At 45.5% G+C, this 20,442-nt stretch overlaps 1 protein-coding gene across 1 annotated transcript in view; it reads right to left on the reverse strand.

Annotated features, from left to right (window-relative positions):
* The window catches only part of LOC119162218 (endothelin-converting enzyme 1), a 161,905-nt gene that overhangs the window by 53,430 nt on the left and 88,033 nt on the right, over positions 1-20,442 (reverse strand). Inside the window, exon 4 of the mRNA XM_075889133.1 lies at positions 15,247-15,274. Coding sequence (XP_075745248.1) covers positions 15,247-15,274 — 28 coding nt within the window. The remainder of the gene's footprint in view (positions 1-15,246; positions 15,275-20,442) is intronic.

The raw sequence follows: 20,442 nt of genomic DNA on the forward strand, positions 1-20,442 counted from the left end.
ACTAGTGCTGCCATGCTAGCGTTGGCAGCGTCATTTGCACGAGTAGCAGCAACATATGGGATGAGTAACAGCTACAGAAGCTACAGTGAATTCCTCGTGTGCTTCACTTGCAAGGACGCGTTAACAATGGGCGAGATGCCCGTGATAAACAGAACTTTAAGTCGACTCATATGCTGCTTCGAATGCTACTCATGGTTCCCTTTAGTGGGAGACGGTTCATTTGTAGACAACACACAGCGTAAGGGTAACAGAAACATGAATTTCTTCTAGAGTTCATAGCAGAACGGCTCAAAGCTACCCCATAGAGAGTACACCCTAGTCTAAATCGTCAAACATTTTTTTTATAAACACACTCGATGTGAAGTCGTGTAGTTACCGAAGCAACCAGTTTGTGACTCGCGAGACAGTTTATCTCTCTCCTCTAATAAAGTACATGGTGCTCTCCTTGTTATAATTTGGTGCTTTGCAGAACCTTTTCGCATACTATAATACCGTACACGCTAAAAAGCTTCATGCACGCGATGGGCGACCACGCATGGTCTGACAGCCCTCGACACTTTGGAAACCGTCAGCTGCCCTAATAAATTTGTTTACTGCTACTACAACAATAAATTGGTTTAGTCATTTACTCACGTTCTCCCATTCTAATTTTGGTTCATGCGATGTGGGCAAAGCGACCACGAGAGCTCAAAGTTGCACGTCATGGCATGATATATAAAGAGAAAGGCAGAGACGGTCAAAGTACATTTGGTATGAGCGAAGAAATGGGCTGCATACAATTGCATAAGGTAGAAATGGTCAAAGTTGTGTACGTGCAAAATAGTTTTTAGTGTTTAATAGTCTATGCCATCTGCCGAATTACAGCCAGCAATCCACCGGCGGCATTTTTCATCTTGCGCTGACGTAAGCTACAACAAACACTGATTAACTTTTAACACGAAATCTATTTTCACTTTTTCTTCTTTTGGCTCGGTTGGTGAAAGCACAAACACAAAAGACGGCCGCGTTCGAGAAGCACTTCCCCTATCTGAACTGACGCCGGAGCCGCAGTAACGAGCTGCAGCCATGCTGTAAAAAGAGAGAAATCCCGCCAGCAGAAAAGGTCCCGACTTTATAGGGTGGAGGAGAGCGCACATGAATAGTCGGAACACTGCGTAAGCGTGCCGGCATCCAACAAAGGGCCACCATCGTAGCATCTACCATGGCAGTGTGCCCTTGGCCACTGTATAAGTGGGCCCTCAACTTCTTTATGTGTCGCTGACGCATCCATAGTGACGTAACGTGAAGAAAGACGCTTTGCTGTTACCTCGGATAAATAAGCTTAGAGAACCTCTACAAAGTCGTACAATGGTGCTATGAGGGATACATTTGTCAATATTGTCTATTAAAAAACCAATAGATCCAACGCCCTATTTCGACGAACTCAGGGCATCTTCTTTATCATATTTGTGCCTCTAATTGAGTACTCGAAAGCGAACATAAGTTTGCAAATTATATTGTATTTTCTCTACAGGTTGTGTTTTGCAAACTAATGAATCAGCGAACAAGCGCGGTGTGCTTATTTTGTGCAGAAAATGAAGCATCCTTGCACGTGTAATCACTCTCAGTATGAGCCGCAACACGCTGTCTGTACGCAAAGTGGCACCAACACTGCAATGTGGCACCTACAGAGACGAAAATTGATGAATTAAGCTTTCTAATCAATGGTACTCTCTGAACCAATTGATGTCAGTGTAATTGTTCAGTCTAGGAGTCACTTTAACCACATCTAGCATGTTGCAACTCTATTGAGCGCAATTGTACCTCTGAAAGCAACAATCAATTGCATTGAATTGCATTATCACTGTGAGCACAAAGGGCCGTTAGAATTGCTATCATTTATCCACTTCCCTATCACTATACGTGTCCTTAGTTGACCCTGTATCTGAACAATTAAAAAGAAGAAAGGTAATAAGGAAAGTAATTGCAGAAGTCATACTAACCGGAGTGCACTGGCTGACTACCTTACGGTGGTGGAACGGAAGGTTAGGGTAACTGAATACGTCGTACAGAAAGCAAGCATTGGCTACAAAACACAAAAAGGGACTCTGAAGAAAGGCGCAGAGGGGTTCTAGTGGGTAGAAACAAACACGTACATCTATCTAAACAGCATACATAGCTAAACAAAGGAAGTGCGAGTGTCGTCCGTGATGAAGAGTGAAGGGCTGTGGTGCGTACGTGAGACATGCGCGACCCAAGCCTGCAGCGCTTGATCAAGCGTCAGCAGTACGTTGCCTTCCCGAACTTTTCATTCTACGCACGTTTTCGACAACGAACGGGAATGCTATAGAGACCCAAGCCACAGAGCCGCAGGCGACAGCCGCGGACAACTGGCTTTGTTTCGCGCGAGCCAACCACCCGGTTCGGGCCGTCCCTCTCTGCCACAACGCTCTATTCGTTTGTGTTATTTGCGAGTTGGGTGGATTGTTTGTATCCCTCTGATTCCCTTTCACGGCACGTTCTATTTCAATGCTGCCCGGTTGTACCTCGAAGGCCTGTAGTTTGCGCTGGCGCTATACTGTCGTCACCGGCCGCATCAGTACATGAACCCGCTTGTGTCGTCCCCTATCTGTGCTCGAGTCCTCCACCTAAACTCATCCTGCGATACGAAACGCGCCCTGTTATGCATGGCGTACGTTCCATTGTCGTTAAAGTGTAGCTGTCCACACGAATTTTCCTTCATCGCAGTTTTATCTGTTACACCCTTCATGGAAGCGTAACCTAAATGGAGCTGAAGCGCAGTCAATGAAAACGCGCTTGGTATTTTGTTTTAATTCCGTATGCTGCAGTAAAATGTGCCTAAATATTTGTCTATCTTGACCTTTTTGTGTTTCAAATATGTGTGCCTGAACCACATATTTTATTTTCTTGCTACTATGTCAATCTTCGGGAAGAGGGGGAGAGACTTGAAAGAGAAATATTATAATGAAAGGAAGGGAAGTTAATCAGGAGAAAATTTCCGGCATGCTACCCTTCACGAGGTGACACGTAAAATTGAGCAACCGCCACTGTCACCCGGTGCTGCAATATCTTCAAATATTCATGTCAGTGAAGGGTATTGCTACCGAGAGCAGAAATTCGGGTGAGAGGAAGGTCAATGACTATTTGAGGATAATGCATTAGTCACATTTGTTTGTTTACTTTATTTACTTTACTCATTCATTTCATTAGTGAATGACTGCATACGCAAGAGCCAGCTGGTAAAGATACAAAAAAAATTAAACTGTGTCATGCATTGGTCTGCATTATAAAAAAAACAAAAAAGTCGTAAAAGAAAAGCTTTCAGTAGCGCAAGACTACAACTTGCAGACTGCCACACTGCAAGTCGCAGCTTGCAGCAGCGAAAGTAGAGGGCTCCGGAAATGTTGACCATCTAATGCTCTTTGACGTGCACAGACATCCTACAGTACATAAGCCTCAACCATTTATCTCCATAGAAACACGACCACTGCGGCCGGCCTCGAACCCGCGACCTTTGGGTCAGCAGCCAATCACCATAACCACTGCGCCAGCGAGGCTTTTTCTTTGTTTATTGAAATTTCCCAGTCAAAAGTTTCTTTTGTTCATTGTTTGATTAGTTTTTGTTGTCATTCTGGACCAAACTTTCATATGCATATTTAGAACTGTATTGTTTATGATAAGTTGTTCACATTGAATTGTACACCCTCACAGAGTGTTTGTTGCCCCCTCCCCTTATGTAATGCCCTCGGGCCTTTAAGGATGCAATAAATGAAATGAAATGAACTGTTCCACCGAGGTGGACAATGCAACCAGCCACAAAACTAGTGTAGATCCAACGTTCTAAGTTTTCCTGCTAGTAATGCCAAGCTCCTTCTAGAAAGATAGATATGTCGGGTTTAACGTCCCAAAACCACCATATGATTACGAGAGACGCCGAAGTGGAGGGCTCCGGAAATATCGACCACCTGGGGTTCTTTAACGTGCATCCAAATCTGAGCACACGGTCCTACAACATTTCCACCTCCATCGGAAATGCAGCCGCCACAGCCGGGATTCGATCCCGCGACCTGCGGGTGAGCAGCCGAGTACCTTATAGCCACTAGACCAACGCGGCGGGGCGCGAAGCTTCTTCTAGCCTAGTTAGGCTATTCTTTCCCGGTTTTCGTCGGTTACTCTCGCTACCCTCTTGTTAAATAGTTCTTGAGGGGCCATATCACGTTACTAGTCGTTAAAGGATGTTACGGGACTTTATTACGGCGACTGGTTGTTGCGCGGTCGTACGCGAGTTAAGTCACGTGATTAGACATTGCGTCATTGTATTCACAAGACTCGTTCTTACGTAGAGTGTGACTCGTTGGGCGAGTCGGTTCATTCTTACGGTAGCTTTGGCGCAATATAAAGACGAAAGACGGACAAGTGCTTGTACGTCGAAAGAACGCGCCTGTCCGTCTCTCGTCTCTATATCGCGCTAAAGCTTCCGTAAGAACCAGTCCTTAGGTTGTTTTGGTAGGAACATAGCCCATGACCATTCGGGAAGGACTTGCCGTTCGGGAAGGACATTAGAGGGGTGCCTGACGGGGAGCCAAATGAACGTTCGATCAACCTATTTAACCTTTTTACTTTGGGCATCCACTGATAACGCAATCGAGTACAGATAGCTACGGGGCGCCGGTACAATGTATTTTGCGGCAGTGATTAATAAACCAGCATGGTTTACACAGGCTTACAAATAGCCCTAGAAAATATCCTATTAGTGACAAACTTTATCTCGGTTTTCATCAGTAAGCCACCTCGATTTTATGCTGTGGTCTTAACTAATAAAGCTCACACAATATACACAAGGTGAATAATGATGAGTGGGGCGAACCGTGTGTTTGTCCATCCGTCCCTGTGTCGGTTAATCCTTGCATGCGTTCATGCGTCCCATCACGTTCAAGGATGCAGACGGCGGATGGGTAACACCGACGAGACGCGAGCCAAGGAAGCCGAACGTAGGCGTCTTAAATGCGCCCGTGTCTCTGCTTCGTCCATGCCTCACCAACGATCCCCCAAGTACAAGGACTATCCAGGAGACTGAGGGAAGCGCTAGTTCCTCGCGTACCCAGGCACAACCCGCGCAGCAGCCAATTGGGGAGTATCGGTACAAAGCCACCTAGAATATCCTCACTTAACTGCAGTCTGTATGTACTTTTTTGAGACAGCGCCGTCTATTAAACTGTTCGGGAGATACTGCTTTCTTTTTTTTTCTCGTCTCTTCTCGCGGTTACGCCACACGCAGGACAAGGTTAGACTTAGAGGAGCTTTGCCCCTAAAAGACGGGAACACATACAGTGTCCGTGCTCATACCTTCCCGATTTAACAACGACGTATCGAGGTCACATTCATCTGTTGTTTGTTGGTCGCACTCAATAGCCTGCTTTCGCCGGGTTTGATTTCGATAAGCTACAGGGCATGTCACGGCATTGCGGCGAAACCAAAAAAAAATATTCCATATAATCGCATGTGGTTTACCAAAATAGTTTTTTTGTTGAGTGTTTACATCAACCGAAATGGGCAGGAGGGCAGAACAGTGGTGAGGCTGCTAAAAGGCACGCTTCGTGCATTGTTGCTGTTTTACTGATCTCGGCACGTTGAACTTCTGGGGTTGTGTTCCGAGACACTCCTGGGTATGCATGTGTTTTCAGACTACTGTAGATATAGCCATAACGCGCTGTTGAGCTAGTTGTTGTGTATTCATTGTGAATATATTTAGCACAATACGGCACCAAAAAGAAGAACAAAATGCCAAGCCTGCGCGTAAGGCACAGCACAGTCACAGCGAAAGCTAGAAGAGCGGCTTTTCAGAGCCTTTTCTTAACACTCATTGGGTAACTACTACAAACGCTCGTGCTTGATATCCATGGCGGCATTATTAATAATTTTTTGGTAGAAGGCTGGCATTTGATATGCTAGTTTTCGTCATTCTGTTGAGAGGTGTGGTATCCGCTAAACACTTGCAAGTAATTTTGTGCCAATGGTTCATCACTTGCTGACGATGATGAGGAGCTATGCCTGAAGTGGGTATGCGCCAGTCAATAGTTGAACAAAAACAAGCTTTTGTAATGGATTGGAACATTGGACGATCCACTCTTAACGATATTCGTACTGTGTGACGACAGGTTGTTCTTTCCCTGTTTTAAAACGCTTCATAAATCACAATAACGCGATTGCTTTCCCTACATCTAGCATGCCTAAGGCGAGTTTGCCTACATGTCACAAGCACCAGCGTAGCTCAGTGGTGGAATACTGGGCTGCCACCCAGCAGGCCCGGGTTCGAACCCCACTGTATCATTGGCGGCGGACAACTACGGTGGCGTGGGATCCGAGTTGTGATCTTTTTATCACTTGTTTTTTTCTTATGAATTAAGCAATGCAGAAATCGGATTGGATTGGATAAGCTTTTATTTGGTCCTCCAAAACACAGATCACTGTGTTGCGGGCTGCTCCCACGTGGGGACTGAGATGCCAAGCTCCTCAGCCGCCTCGCGGGCTTGGTGGACAGCCCAGAGCTGATCTGCCAAGGACGAGCTGCGGATTGCCGCCTCCCATCTGGCAGAGGTGATGCTTGATAAATGAGCGAATTTGGTGCACTGCCAGAGCATATGTTCTAATGAAGCTATTTCCCCACAATGTGGACAAAGATTACTTGGGTATAGGTCAGGGCATCCATGATGTGTAACATTTTCAAAGTAGGGTACATCCGCGTTTGCAAAAGCCTTAATGTAAGTGCTTGAAGCCGAGTTAGGTTTTTGTGAGGTGGAGAGAAAATTCTTCTAGACAGGTAGAAATGTTTAGTTAGCTCGTTATATGTTGTAAGAATTTCCCGGTTATCCCCTTCACCGGTAGAACGCATCCCCGGGGAGGCGCGGTTGGAGAGTTCTCGCGCCGTCTCGTGCGCTGCTTCATTGAGATTGGGAGAGACATCGTTGATTTGTCCAAGGTGAGCTGGAAACCAACTCAGAAGATGATGCGTTATGTTCTTGCCTTGAAGTATTCTCAGCGTTCGTTCAGAGACCGTCCCCTTGGAGAACGCCCGTAGTGCTGCCATGGAATCACTGTAGACGACTTCAATGTTATCCATCTTGAGTGCTAAGGCGATGGCCACCTGTTCCGCAGCGATTGGGTCTTTCGTACTGACCGTCGCTGAGTTGAGGACACGGCCATCCCCATCGACCACCACTGCCACAAACGCTTTCCCATTGGCGTAGGAAGCCGCATCAACAAATACGACCCCTTGTTCCTCGTTTGAGACTTGACGAAGTATAGTCCTGGCCCTCGCTACTCTTCTTCCGACGTTGTGTTCTGGATGCATGTTCCTTGGTATAGGAGACACCGTGATATTCTCCCTGATGTTGTCGGGGATATCATTGTAATTGCGTCTGATTGCCATTGGGTGTTGGCCCAGCTCTTGCAGGATCATTCTCCCCGACCTTGTTGTAGATAACCTTGCAAACTGTGCTCTCTCTTGGGCTTCTGCTATTTTTTCGAGCGAGTTGTGAATGCCAAGCTCAAGCAGACGCTCGGTGCTGGTACGTATGTGTAAACCCAGGACCTTCTTGATAACTTTCCTGAGGAGCACATTCAGTGTCTCGGACTCTGCTCTTGACCAATATCGGGCAAATTCACCTTATAATCGGTGAATTCCCCCACTGCTAGATTGCAGGTAATACAGTTAAGCGTCACACATAACATATAGGAAGTGTATTTAAGTCAATATTTCAATAACATGTCAATGGTTATGGAGAACATTACTTCTTCACAGCCATGTTCCTGTGCCTCAGTGAAAGTACTTCCAATAAATGGAAACCATATTCCTGTTGAGTACGGAAACAAGCAAGCAGACTACGCATGAAAAAAAATGTGAAAGCGAAATGCAATTTATTTCTTCAATTCTTATAGTTGTTTTCCAGGTCTCACTCCGACGCTGAGCCAAGCGACAATCTTCACTAGAGAGTTAACTCACATAACTTACACTACGCTCACCATATTTGAAATTCTAAAGCACACGTACTTTGACGTGAAAAAAAAGTTAAAGCATACGGCAGCACTGTCGCAAAGACCAAGTGCATATGCGGCTTTATCTTCGTGCTAAATCCACTGCCGCCAGACAGGATATCACGGCTACGCGAATGCAATGTACAAGGCGTCAACTTACATCTGGAAGCGGCAAATTTCCTCGGCAAATGTAAACTCTCGTTTCTCTGCATACACGCTAAATCCGCGAATGCGTACATTCTCTTCCAACAGCTTTAAAAAAAGAAAACATAGGGTCCTCGTAGCATTGTGGAACATGCAACCACATTTAATGCCAAAACCACGAAACAGCTATTTTACGCTCGCAGAAGCGGAAAGGGCTTCAGGTAGTAAGCGTTTTATATCTCACGATGACTGCGCGATTGTAGTGCAAGCTCGGCTGGCATATAGAAATGAAACCTCTTGCACATTTGTGTTTTTGTTTTTCTTGCAGAACGTTGTCTTTTGCTGAGATAGGGCACATGGCTGACTTGTCTGCTCTAAAAAAGACCAAGCAGAACTGTTGGCATAATACTGTAGAAAAGCCTACGACGACAGCACAGCTAAGCCTACCCGATGAAGGGATAACTTCGAAAGTCCTCCCTTCAAGTCTCACTCTCACTTTATGTCCCCACATTTCGAAGTAAATCCCACGTGTCATGTCATGACTACAGCTAGTGAAGAAAATACAGTAATAGGAATGTGACTCCATCGAAGAAAGGTCACAACTCTACGGACTTAATCAGCAGGATGCACAGAGTCCCAAAAATGGCAGCTATCATGAGATCTCTACACCAATCTTCACCGAATTCTTGTAGCAGCTAACAACTCAAGCGCCTATTCTAAGTTTTGAAAGAAAGGAATGCCAGTGCAAGTGCTCGCTTTCTTTGTTAGACACAATAATAAAGATAATTAGCCAACAATAGAAAGAGAGAGATAAAGATACAAGGAAAGGCAGGGAGGTTAACCAGACGCACATCCGGTTTGCTACCCTGCACTGGGGAAGGGATAAAGGGGAAAACAGAGGTTGCAGAAAGATGAGAAGGTACACACAATCACGAGCACACTCGGGGAGCACACACAGTTTACAGGCGGTCGCTCAGGTTTGTTAACTTAAGGTAGAGTAGCAGTGCTTTAGTTGCTTTCTGCGCAACTGAGGCAGATGCCCAAGGTCCTAGTATCTTCTGCACACAAAATGGTCCGGGGTCAAGTCGATTCAAAACCATCCGTAGCTGGCATCGCTGTGTGTCGTAGCAAGCGCAGCTGCACAGGACGTGTTCGATGGTCTCTTCATCTCCACAGTAGTCGCATGTAGGAGTGTCTGCCATACCAATGCGAAAGGAGTACACCTTTGTGAATGCAACACCCAACCAAAGGCGGCATAACAGTGTCGCATCGGAGCGGGAAAGTTGTGATGGTAGCTTTAGCTTGAGCGAAGGATCCAGTACATAAAATTGACACCTTTGGAAGCTGGTAGACGACCAGAACGTGCGTGTGAGATCTCGAGCCAGCAAATAAAGTTGTCTTGTTGCATCATTCCTTGATAGAGGAATCGGGACTACACGGGTTTCTTCATGGGCTGAGCGGGCTGCATCATCGGCTAATTGATTTCCGGTAATACCGATATGTCCAGGCAGCCATTGATATATAATATCATGCCCTCGTGCTAGAGCTTCATGATGGCAATGTCTTATTTCTTGTACCAGTTGGCCATGGCTCCTCCTACGCATGGCAGACTGCAAACTCTGAAGCGCTGCCTTCGAATCACAGAATATGACCCATTTTCCTGGACGTTCTTGAACGAGATATTGTAAAGCAGCCCTTATAGCAGCAAGCTCTGATGCCGTAGATGTAGTCATATGCGACAACTTAAACTTGATTGTCATTTCTGCAGCCGGAATTACAGCAGCACCTGATGAGCTGCTGGATGAGACGGACCCATCAGTGTATATCTGCGTTCGGTCTAAGTACAACTCATGTAATAATAGCAGTGTTGCTTGCTTCAATGCTACTCTGGAGTGACTGCTTTTCTTTTTGATTCCCGGAATTTCTAGACGTACTTGCGGCTGGTCGAGGCACCACAAAGGGCATGCCGTTCTCGCAGCTGGCGTATATCCTGATGGAATGCAGTTTAGGTGCTTGGCTATGACGTCTGAAAACGTAGCACGTGGTCTTCCGGAAGGTAGAAGGGCCAAGTGGTGGTCGGAGACACGGCTAGCATGTCGAATGTGCGCTCTGAGGCAATCCACAGCTATATATGTCCTGACCGGATGGTCTTTGGCAAGCATGATTGTGGCATAAGTAGAAGCGCATCGGGGCAGTCCTAGGCAGATACGCAGTGCCTGACCCTGCAAACTCTCCAATGAATGAGCATTCGATTTGCAAGTGTTAGTCAGTACCGGCAAGCTGTAGCGCAATAGACCCAGAAATAGGGCCCTGTACAGCTGTAGCATGGAAGCCACAGAAGTTCCCCATGCTTTACCGCACAAGAATTTCATGATATGCACAATAGATAGCAGTCTCTTCTTCAAGTACGCACAATGTGGGCTCCACGAAAGACTTCTGTCGATTATTATGCCCAGGAAAGGATGCGTCCGTGCATATTTGACACTCTGCCCATTGATGTAAACAGGGTATGGCGTCATTGGTTTGCGTGTAAACGCCATCAACGCGCACTTCACAGTTGATATATTTAGGCCTTGTTTCTGAAGGTAGGCTGTTGTGAGGGTTGCTGCCCGCTGTATTCGTGCACGCACCTGAGGGCGAGTAACTGCAGCACTCCAGAGGCAAATATCATCGGCGTATATGGATAGGCACACCGACTTTGGCAGAACCTTCACCAGACCAATGAGGGCCACATTGAACAATGTGGGGCTTAAAACACCTCCCTGAGGTACTCCGCAGTAGGTGTAATGTTGGGCAGTTGTACCCTCATATGTTTGTACAAAGAAACTCCTGCCAGTTATATAGTCTTTTATCCATTGAAACATTCGTCCACCAATGCCCATTGCTGCGAGAGAAGTGAGGATGGCATCGTGAGCTACATTATCATATGCACCCTTCACGTCAAGAAAGAGTGCCACTGATATGCGCTTGCGACTTTTTTCTTGTTGAACAAATGTCGATAAATCGAGAACACAGTCAATGGAAGAGCGGCCCCGACGAAAGCCTGCCATGCAAGAAGGGTATTTGGTGTATCGTTCCAAGTACCACTCGAGACGAAATAGAACCATTCTTTCCATCACTTTTCCGAGGCAGCTTGCGAGGGCAATAGGGCGATACGCTGTCAAGTCATATGGTGATTTTCCCGATTTCAAAAGTGGTATTAATCGACTAATTTTCCATTCTCGGGGAACACTGCCGCTGAGCCAGGAGTTGTTAAAGCATGTTAAAAGTTCTTTTCTAGCTTTTTGTCCAAGGCGTCCCAACGCACTATAAGTAATACCATCAGGACCTGGCGATGACATGCGCTTAGAAACGACTAACGCACCTTCCAGTTCTTCCATAGTGAACGGAATGTCTATTTCTGGTAATCGCGTCTCAGGAACGATCACGGCGTCGATGCTCTCGTTCATAATATTCCCGGCAACTCTCATGCAAAATTCTTCAGCCACCTCGAGTTCTGTTTTTCCATGATGGAGTGCCAAAGCTTTAAAAGGGTGCCGTTGTTGTGGAGAGGAGCGAAGACCACGAACTGTTCTCCAGATATACGTCAGCGGTTTATGAGGGTCTAGAGATTCGCAGAATGCTTTCCAGCTATCACTCTCCAGTTTGTAAATGCGTCGTTGAATCTTTTTCTGGAGCCGCCTTGCTTCCCTCAGATCGTAAATTGATCTTGTGCGTCTGTATCGTCGTTCAGCACGCCTTCGTATAGCTCGTAATTTTTCCAGTTCGATGTCAAACTGTGTTACTTTAGACGAAAATGGTAATTTACATTTGGACGCTTGCATAGCTTCCACTATGGTATTTTCCAGGCTGCAGGCGAGGCCTTCTTGGCAAGCGTTCTCAACACGCGATGCAAACATCGACCAGTCAGTGCCAATTGCAACACCGGAAGAGAAATTTTTTATGATACCATCGATCGTCACGTAGGTGGGTATGTGATCACTCCCATGAGTCTCAATATCGCAAAACCACTTAACTTTGTGAGAGAAGCACCGTGACACCAATGTCAGGTCAAGGCAACTGCCATACGTGAGACCCCGCAGATATGGGGGGGTATCATCGTTCATGATGGAAAGGTCGTAATCGGAAGCGAATGTAACAATGTTCCGGCCCCTGGCATTCATCCTAGTGCTCCCCCAAAGCATGTGATGGGCGTTGAAGTTACCGGTGATGATCCAAGGCCCATCGGTTCTCATTAGGATGTCTTTTAATCTGTCGCAGTCAAATCGCGATGACGGAGATATATATCCACCAATAAGCGTGAACGAAACTGCATTCTGCTTCACACAAGGACACACGTACTGATTGCCGTCATTTGAACTTATTGGGTGCGAAAGATAAGTCAAGTCTGTGCGAATGTAAACAATTACTTTGCTTCGTTCTTCGCAAGCGGCTGAACAAAAAGCTTCATAACCGGACAATCTATAAGGCGTTGATACGTTTGGTTCACATATGACAAGTATAGGGAATTGATTGGCCCGAACAAATTGGCGAAAGTCCGAGATACGGGACTTCATGCCTCTGGCATTCCACTGAAAAATCGACGCACTTTTAACTTCAGTGCGGAAGTGAAGATTTTGTTGAGCCAACAATGATGCCAAGAGAAGTATAGGGTATGTTATTAGAAGTAATTGTGATTGAATTGAGAAGAAAGAAAAGTGTACTAAAAGATAAATTGCCACCGGCAAGATCCGAACCTGCGACCTTCGAATAACCCGTCCGATGCACCACCACTCGGCTACGGTGGTGAGCATCCATGCACATATATACCCTACTAAGTGGACAGAAATATACTCGCCACTGTAGCTCAGTGATAGAGCATCGAATGCTTCACTCGAAGGTCGCAGGTTCAGATCCTGCCGATATCAAATTTATCCTTTCGTCCACTTTTGTTTCTGCACATTAGAATTACAACTACTTCTAATAATATCCCCAGCACTTCTTTGGCATAATTGTCTGTTTGTTTTCATTAACATATTCAAAGTTTTGCCGTAATATCTGTCTCTGTGCATTTCTTTATCTCTGTTTCTCGCTCATATATTGTTGGATTGTGTTGTTTTTGCACATCTTGTGTAATACTCGGTGACATTGTTTGTGGATTTTCTTAAATCTTTATTTGTTCGATTGTGTTGCGTTTGATAAGTGAAAATCGGTAGCCGGCATTGCTATAGATGCGCCATACTCACTTACTGATCTTCTCAATAAAACATGAAAGAAACGTAAAGGGCGTAAAAAAATTAACGCGATCACCAAGTTTCCCATTAAATGACCGTTCTTCGCAAAGAACTGTCGCGTGGTCGCGAACAAATGACATTGTGAGGCATGCCCACAAACAAACCAAAGAAGGCAAAAAGACGAAGAGGAAGAAGAAATAAAAAAGGAAAGAAAGGATGCGAAAAAGAAAGAAGCTTGAAGGATATAAATAATGGGAAGGGGGAAATGAGAAAGACCACTAAATCTGTCAGGTGCTCTTCTAGTCCCACGTGGCGCGGCGGCAAAGGCCAATTACTCCAGCCGAGTCAACCAGATAGCGTGACAGTCGGCTTTGCACAAGTGGCGACGCCTGCCATCTTCAGAGCCTAAAGCTCTCTGAAATGTCAAACATAATTGGGAAATTTCCCTAAATCTAGGGACCTGGGACGGCTCTATGCTCTCCCATAGTAGAGTACCTATAGTGCCCTAAATTGTTCACCACTTTTTCTAAACACACTTCAGAGCCACAGAGGTAGCTGTCACGGGACGGCCGGAAAACAAAATGTATGCAGCTTCACTAACGTAAAATTTGTAGTAATGGTGCAGGAGTGATTCGCCTAGCCTTCAGCAACATTCGCCTTTACTGGCAAGCGCACGCTTTCGCTCTGAACGTGCCACCGGCTTGGTGTTCATGGATAATGCACCGGTGACTCCTCCCCTCCTCGTTACGTTCCTCTTCCCCCTCACATTTGCCCATCTCCCCTTCAGTTCCCTTTTAGACGCCCTTATAATACTATACTATGCACAGCTATCCCACGCTACACCCTCATTCTTCTTTCCATCCTCCTCGCCCTCACAGCATCTCCCACCTTCATTTCGATTTCTCGCTACTTGCTTCACTGTTCTACACTCCCCTATACCTTGTCTTACCATTCCCCTTCGTCCTCTCACTCCTCCTCTTCACATATGTTCTCCTCACCCTAGCTTCCCTTTCTGCCCATTTGCTACACTATCCTCTACATGGCTGGATGCAGCCATGTATACATGGTATCAACCAAGAAAACAAGCAGTATTTCGAACAGGCTACTCAACAATCAACCACATTCATACATTCAATCAGATGATATAGAGGTGCTGAGAGTACACCGAACCATACAGTTTCCTGATATACGCTAGAGGGAACTTTGGCGCTATTGTGTTATGGGAGCTGCAACGCACGGCGCTTCAGCGAGCATGGGAATGATGGGTAGTATACGTATATGTCTAATCTTCGTACGTCTGGCCTGCTTCAGGCTCCTTGTGTGTTCGTGCTGCTTGGAGCAGTTTTCTCACGAAACGAACATCGGCAAATGTTCAGCGGTTGCGCATCCCCACCTTAATCTTTCCGGCTGACCACTTCGATCTGGGTCACGAAGTTCAAAAGGCATTCATTCTTTTCTTCAAAAAGAAACTGAAGCCAGCAATAAATGAAGCCGCAAGTACGATTCGTTGGCCGCAAGTACGAAAACTAGGCAAATCCGTGTGCTACTCATCAATCCCATGGTCGCTGAACGATCGCAATGCCAATGCCCCCCCCCCCCCTAATTAATTTTAGGAAACTTTATGTACCCAACCACTACACGTAGCCTTCATAGATTACGAGAAGCCATTTGATTCAGTATAGATATCAGTAGTGATGTAGACAGTGCGGAATCAGAGCGTTGACGAAACATGTATAAACATCCTGAAAAATCTACAGAGGATCAACTGCCACCATTGTGCTTCATAAAAAAGCAACAGAATAGCAATAAAGAAGGGTGTAAGACAAGGGGATGCGATCTCCCTAATGTTACTTACCGCGTCCTTACAAAAGGTTTCCTGAAACCTGAAATGGGAAAAGTTAGGGTTAAAAATGGAGAGCACCTTAGTAACATGTGCTTCGCCGATGACATTGTACTGCTCAGCAACTCAGGTATATATCGCAATTCATGATTACTGAATTAGACAAGGACAGCAAAAAGGTAGCTCTTAAAATCAATCTGCAGAAAACGAAAATAATGTACAACTACCTCGGGAGAGAACAGCGTTTCTTGAGGGGTAGCAGTGCGCTTGAATTTGTAAAAAAGTACGTCTACTTGAGACAGGCAGTAACCACGGAGCTTAATCATAAGATCGAAGTTACTAGAACAATAAGAATGGGGTGGAGCACATTCGGCAAGCATTCTTAAATCATGACTGGTAGATCGCCACTATCCTTCAAGAGGTGTGTATATAACAGCTGCATCTTGCCGGTACTTACCTACAGAGCATAAACCTGGAGGCTTACAAAGAGGGTTCAGCTTAAACTGAGGAAGACGCAGCGGACAATGGAGAGAAAAATTATTGGCTTTGATGATGATGTGTGAGGTTTAACGTCCCAAAACCACTATATGATTATGAGAGACACTATAGTGGTGGGCTCCGGAAATTTCGACCACGTGGGGTTCTTTGACGTGCACCCAAATCTGAGCACACTGGCCTACAACATTTCCACCTACATCGGCGATGCAGCCGCCGCAGCCGAGATTCGATCCCGCGATCTGCGGGTCAGCAGCCGAGTACCTTAGCCACTAGGCCACGGCGGCAAGGCGAAAATTATATGTGTAACCCTTATGATCAAGAAGAGAGCAGATTGTATCAGGGAACAAACAAGCGTCAAGGACATCATAGTCGACATCAAGAAGAAGAAATAGTCATGGGCAGGATACGTAGCGCGAAGGCAAGATAACCGCTGCTCATTAAGGATCACAGATTAGATTCCAAAAGTGGCAAGTGGGTGATGTGGAGATAGGTGGGCAGATGAGTTTAGGAAGTTTGCGGGTATAAAGTGGCAGCAGCAAGCAGAGGACCGAGTTGACTGGCAGAACATGAGAGAGGCCTTATTCATGCAGTGGGCGTGGTCAGGCTGACGATGATAATGAGTGACTATACACGGCAATGCTGTTCTTTACCCCAATCTCGTTCTCATCCTTCTCACTTTCACTATCGTTTCCTCTTTCGAAACTGTTCTACACATGGCTATATCGTGCATGACTTTGTCTGCGTGTCGTAATATGTGTGTATGCAGTTCACAAACAGCAGAAGCAACAACAACAGCAATAATAATAATATTAATAATAATACTGGCTGCGCAACATTTTAGACTATCTTTCCTCCTTTTCAATCTCTCCACTTACACTCCCTGCCCTCTTGCTGTACACGACTACACGCTATGCCCTGTCTTGCCTGCGTGAGGCCAAGTGATACGAGACGACGCCATACCTCAGCCCTCCGCACTTAGAACAAAGAAGTGGTAGAGGCGCCGGTTCTAGACGTACTAGCGGGGCATTAACACCTGTCAAGCGGTATTGATGCCTCACTCGCATGTATGCACTGTAAAGTGTAAAGATCCGGCAAAGCATGGGCTTACATTTAATAAATAGCTTTCCGGAGGCCTTACAGAGACAAATTCAGGATTACTTACTGAGCCTACCTCTCCGTCTTTCTCATAAAGAGTCAAGTTTTCACGGCGTGCAGCTCTTTGTTCGCACTGCGCCGCTCTTAGGTCATCTTTGTGCTTGAGCGGCGTCAAAGGGATATTGCAGCAATCAAATCGTCAAATGTCATAAAACGTGAAATGGCGTGAGCACCGTGTACTTCAATGGAAACGCCGACCGAAAATCCCCCCCCCCACCCCGGCACACACACGCACACATACTGGAGATTTTACTAAACTTGAGACAATCACTTGAACCCACTGCTTTAATGCATCTATATAAGTTATACCCTAAACTACATGCATCGAACACTGGTGTTTTATCTATGAATGCTACAGCGTCTTCAGAGAGCTGTTATCTTTCAGAGGCAGCCAGCAACAGCACCACCAGTACCCGACTCCGTGCCTACATTTTAATCGCACGCTACTTGTCTTTAGGGACAGGCGAATGAATCGTTTAGGACTGCCTACCACTTTCACTGAATATTGTGTTTTTACCTCACAGCTAGCTATCGTGCACTCCTTCAAGTAAACGTGAACATCTCGGGATCGGTCTGGCGCTGCTCGAAAATTCGCTGTAAGCAAAGGAAGTAAAGGTGTAAAGACTTCCAGAGTATAAATTTGGGCTTAGTACACAACATAAAACGAGCGTAAGAAACAAACGCGTCAAATCACCTTGAAAGCCTGAAATTTCATCTGGCACGAAGTACAGTGGGTGGGTTTGGTCATTGCTCCTGCATGGGGACACTGGGATTTACATAACGCGTTCGTAATAACTAAGCATGCGTTATGTTCTCGCGTTATCGTCCTCTGCGAAATGGGTACGTGCAGGAGGTGCCACTGAAGAAAGTGCGGCCACTCGTCTTTCGCGTAATTTGCGCCTAGATACCGAAGCAAAAAGCTTAGGATTCTGGAAAATGTCACCAGAAATTTCTTTCTCACCCCCCCCCTGGACAAAGTAAACATACGACTGCTCACTCTTGTGCGTACGTACACCTAATGTATGCTGTCCTTGAACGATCGCGGATGCAACTGCATAAGCGATGAGGAAGAAGATTGCGCTATTGCTCTGAGTTACGGAAGCCCTCCAGAAAAATCCAATCCTGGAAAGTTTTCTGGGCTTACAGAAAAAAATAGAAAGACAAATAAATAAATAAATAAATAAATAAATAGATAGAAAGAAAGAAAGAAAGAAAGAAAGAAAGAAAGAAAGAAAGAAAGAAAGAAAGAAAGAAAGAAAGAAAGAAAGAAAGAAAGAAAGAGACACCAGGGGTTGTAAGGGGAGATGAAACCGAAATGAGACTATTTCTTAACGGAAGCAGGTAAGCGCATAGTTCTGCTCAGGCCGCCAGTCGTAATGACAAAGAAGCAGAGAAAACAAGACGCCATTTTTCTCACATCCTCTTATCGCTATCTCAATTTCGCATGGTTCTCCAAAGATCGTGCAGGTGTCCGGTGCGAGTGCGCCCCGCCTATATTTCGTCGCACTCTTTCTCTTTTCGTTTCTGACGGCTCATAATTTAACCCGTCCCGTTGCGAAATTTAAAAAGAACGGATTTTCCGCACGGCTCTTTGCGACCCTAGCTTTCTCGAGTTAGGAAGCAGAGCACACAAGCACGCACTTGCTAAATCGAGTTGACGTACTACAGCATAAGGCACGGACTCGGAGCACTCGCCGTATGGAGCAGACGCGTATGTATATGTGTGAATGTATATTGTGGCGAAAGCGAGAACATCTTGAGAACTCGCTTCTCTTGAAAATCCATAGCTCGTTTTTGAGGCTGTCGCTCCTGCAGCATTTTTTTTTTTGGAAACAAACCGAAGCAGCAAGAAAAAAAGTCAGAGCGCCGTTCTCTGGTCCCAGAAAGGCGCCAGAACATATTACCGCTGACAACCATGAGTGCTCAGCCCTTCGAGACGCTTTTCTTTATTATTATTTTTTGACACACTCACATTCTTCTACAGCGGCTTTAAACGATATGCGGTCGCCTCGACATCTTGGCGGCGTAAAATATACGTCGGCACTGCTTTCGCATACTCCCTCGGATTTTCTAGGTTTCAAGAAAGCTGAAAATGTACATTCTGGTACAACGAAGATCTACGACGGGTCTTGAATGTGGCAAATAGGTGTATTTTACGCGGGAGCCAAGTATGACAGTCGTAGTGTTAGCACGAACGTAATTACCCTCACCGCATTTATAATTTGTATACTTTTTTGCTCGCGGTGCATTTCCCGTTAAACTAAGATGTTTGATGAACTTTCTTTTTTGAGTGAACTGTCATGGCGATAAAGGGCAGGTTCTGTTAAGAAGATATAAAAGAAAACACACTTACAGAGCCCCGTGTGTAATCGGCTAAGACTATCAGGTGAAATTCATACTCTTTTAACACGAAATCCTTTTATGCTGGGGTCTACCTCAGCTCCGTTGTCATGTTTCCATCATGGATATCACGTTGTAAAATAAATTCTTATAGAATACAAAAAAACATGGCTGAACCGCTATATAGGCATCGCTATGACACAAAAGTGAAACATGTCTTCACGAGGTAGTTGAGCGTTTATTGCGCATTCTTTCAGCAACAGCAACAAATTGAAGAGTCACGTTAAGAACGCTAAGCAGGTGGAAACCTTCACTGCGCACCTCAAGCAGAAAGAACGCACAAAATTAGCTTAAAGAGGACGAGCGCGGATCAACAACTGTCACAGCTCGACACTTTAAGAACGCTGTTCAAACAGAAAGACAGATGCACGAACCGAGCGCACAAGTGTACACAGGACAAGCTCGAACAACTCTCACAATTATTCCTTCTTCGAGTGTCAGCAGCACGATCCTTTAGCAAACGCGGCCACGGCACCAAGCGAAGTGACCTTTACATCGAAACGAATATCATTAATTTTGTTCTCTTTAGCCCCGTGAGCACTGTGAAAACCAAGTGAACGCGCAGATCACCGCCTCGTGTCAGGAGACGAGAAATAGGTCTGCGACCATGCACGATAATTTATGCGGGTCATAATGGCAGTGTAAGAGCAACGTAACACGGCAGCAACACGTTCGTACGTGCCGCATCTAAAAAGCGGTTGCTTCAAGTATCAGATATTTCACATAAATTAGAAAGCAGTCTCAAGGGATCACTCGTGAATGGTGGAAGCTATAACCTGCACTGACATTTCCAATATTCGTTCATGTAGCTTTGAAAAAGAAATGTAGTGGACCTTAATATTCTCGGTTTCTTCGTTATAACGTATTTTCTAAAATTGTATGCAGTTATATATTTTACAAATGCATGAGAGCATTGAATTTACCATTCGCATAGGCATTTCAAGTTGAGCGCAACGCTTTGCGTCTTGTAGAAAATGATTCAGTTCACAAAGTCACAATGCCACCTTTAGCCAAAAAGACAAGGTTTAGGTGAAACGATATGCATGTTGACCGTAATTTCAAGACTTTCGATTGGAAACCCGAAGGTCGCCGGATCGAATCTCAGCCGTGACGGCCGCATTTCAGTGGTGGTGAAATACTACAGGCACGTGTATTAGA

Source organism: Rhipicephalus microplus, chromosome 3, assembly GCF_043290135.1.
Source record: "Rhipicephalus microplus isolate Deutch F79 chromosome 3, USDA_Rmic, whole genome shotgun sequence".
Taxonomy (NCBI): domain Eukaryota; kingdom Metazoa; phylum Arthropoda; class Arachnida; order Ixodida; family Ixodidae; genus Rhipicephalus; species Rhipicephalus microplus.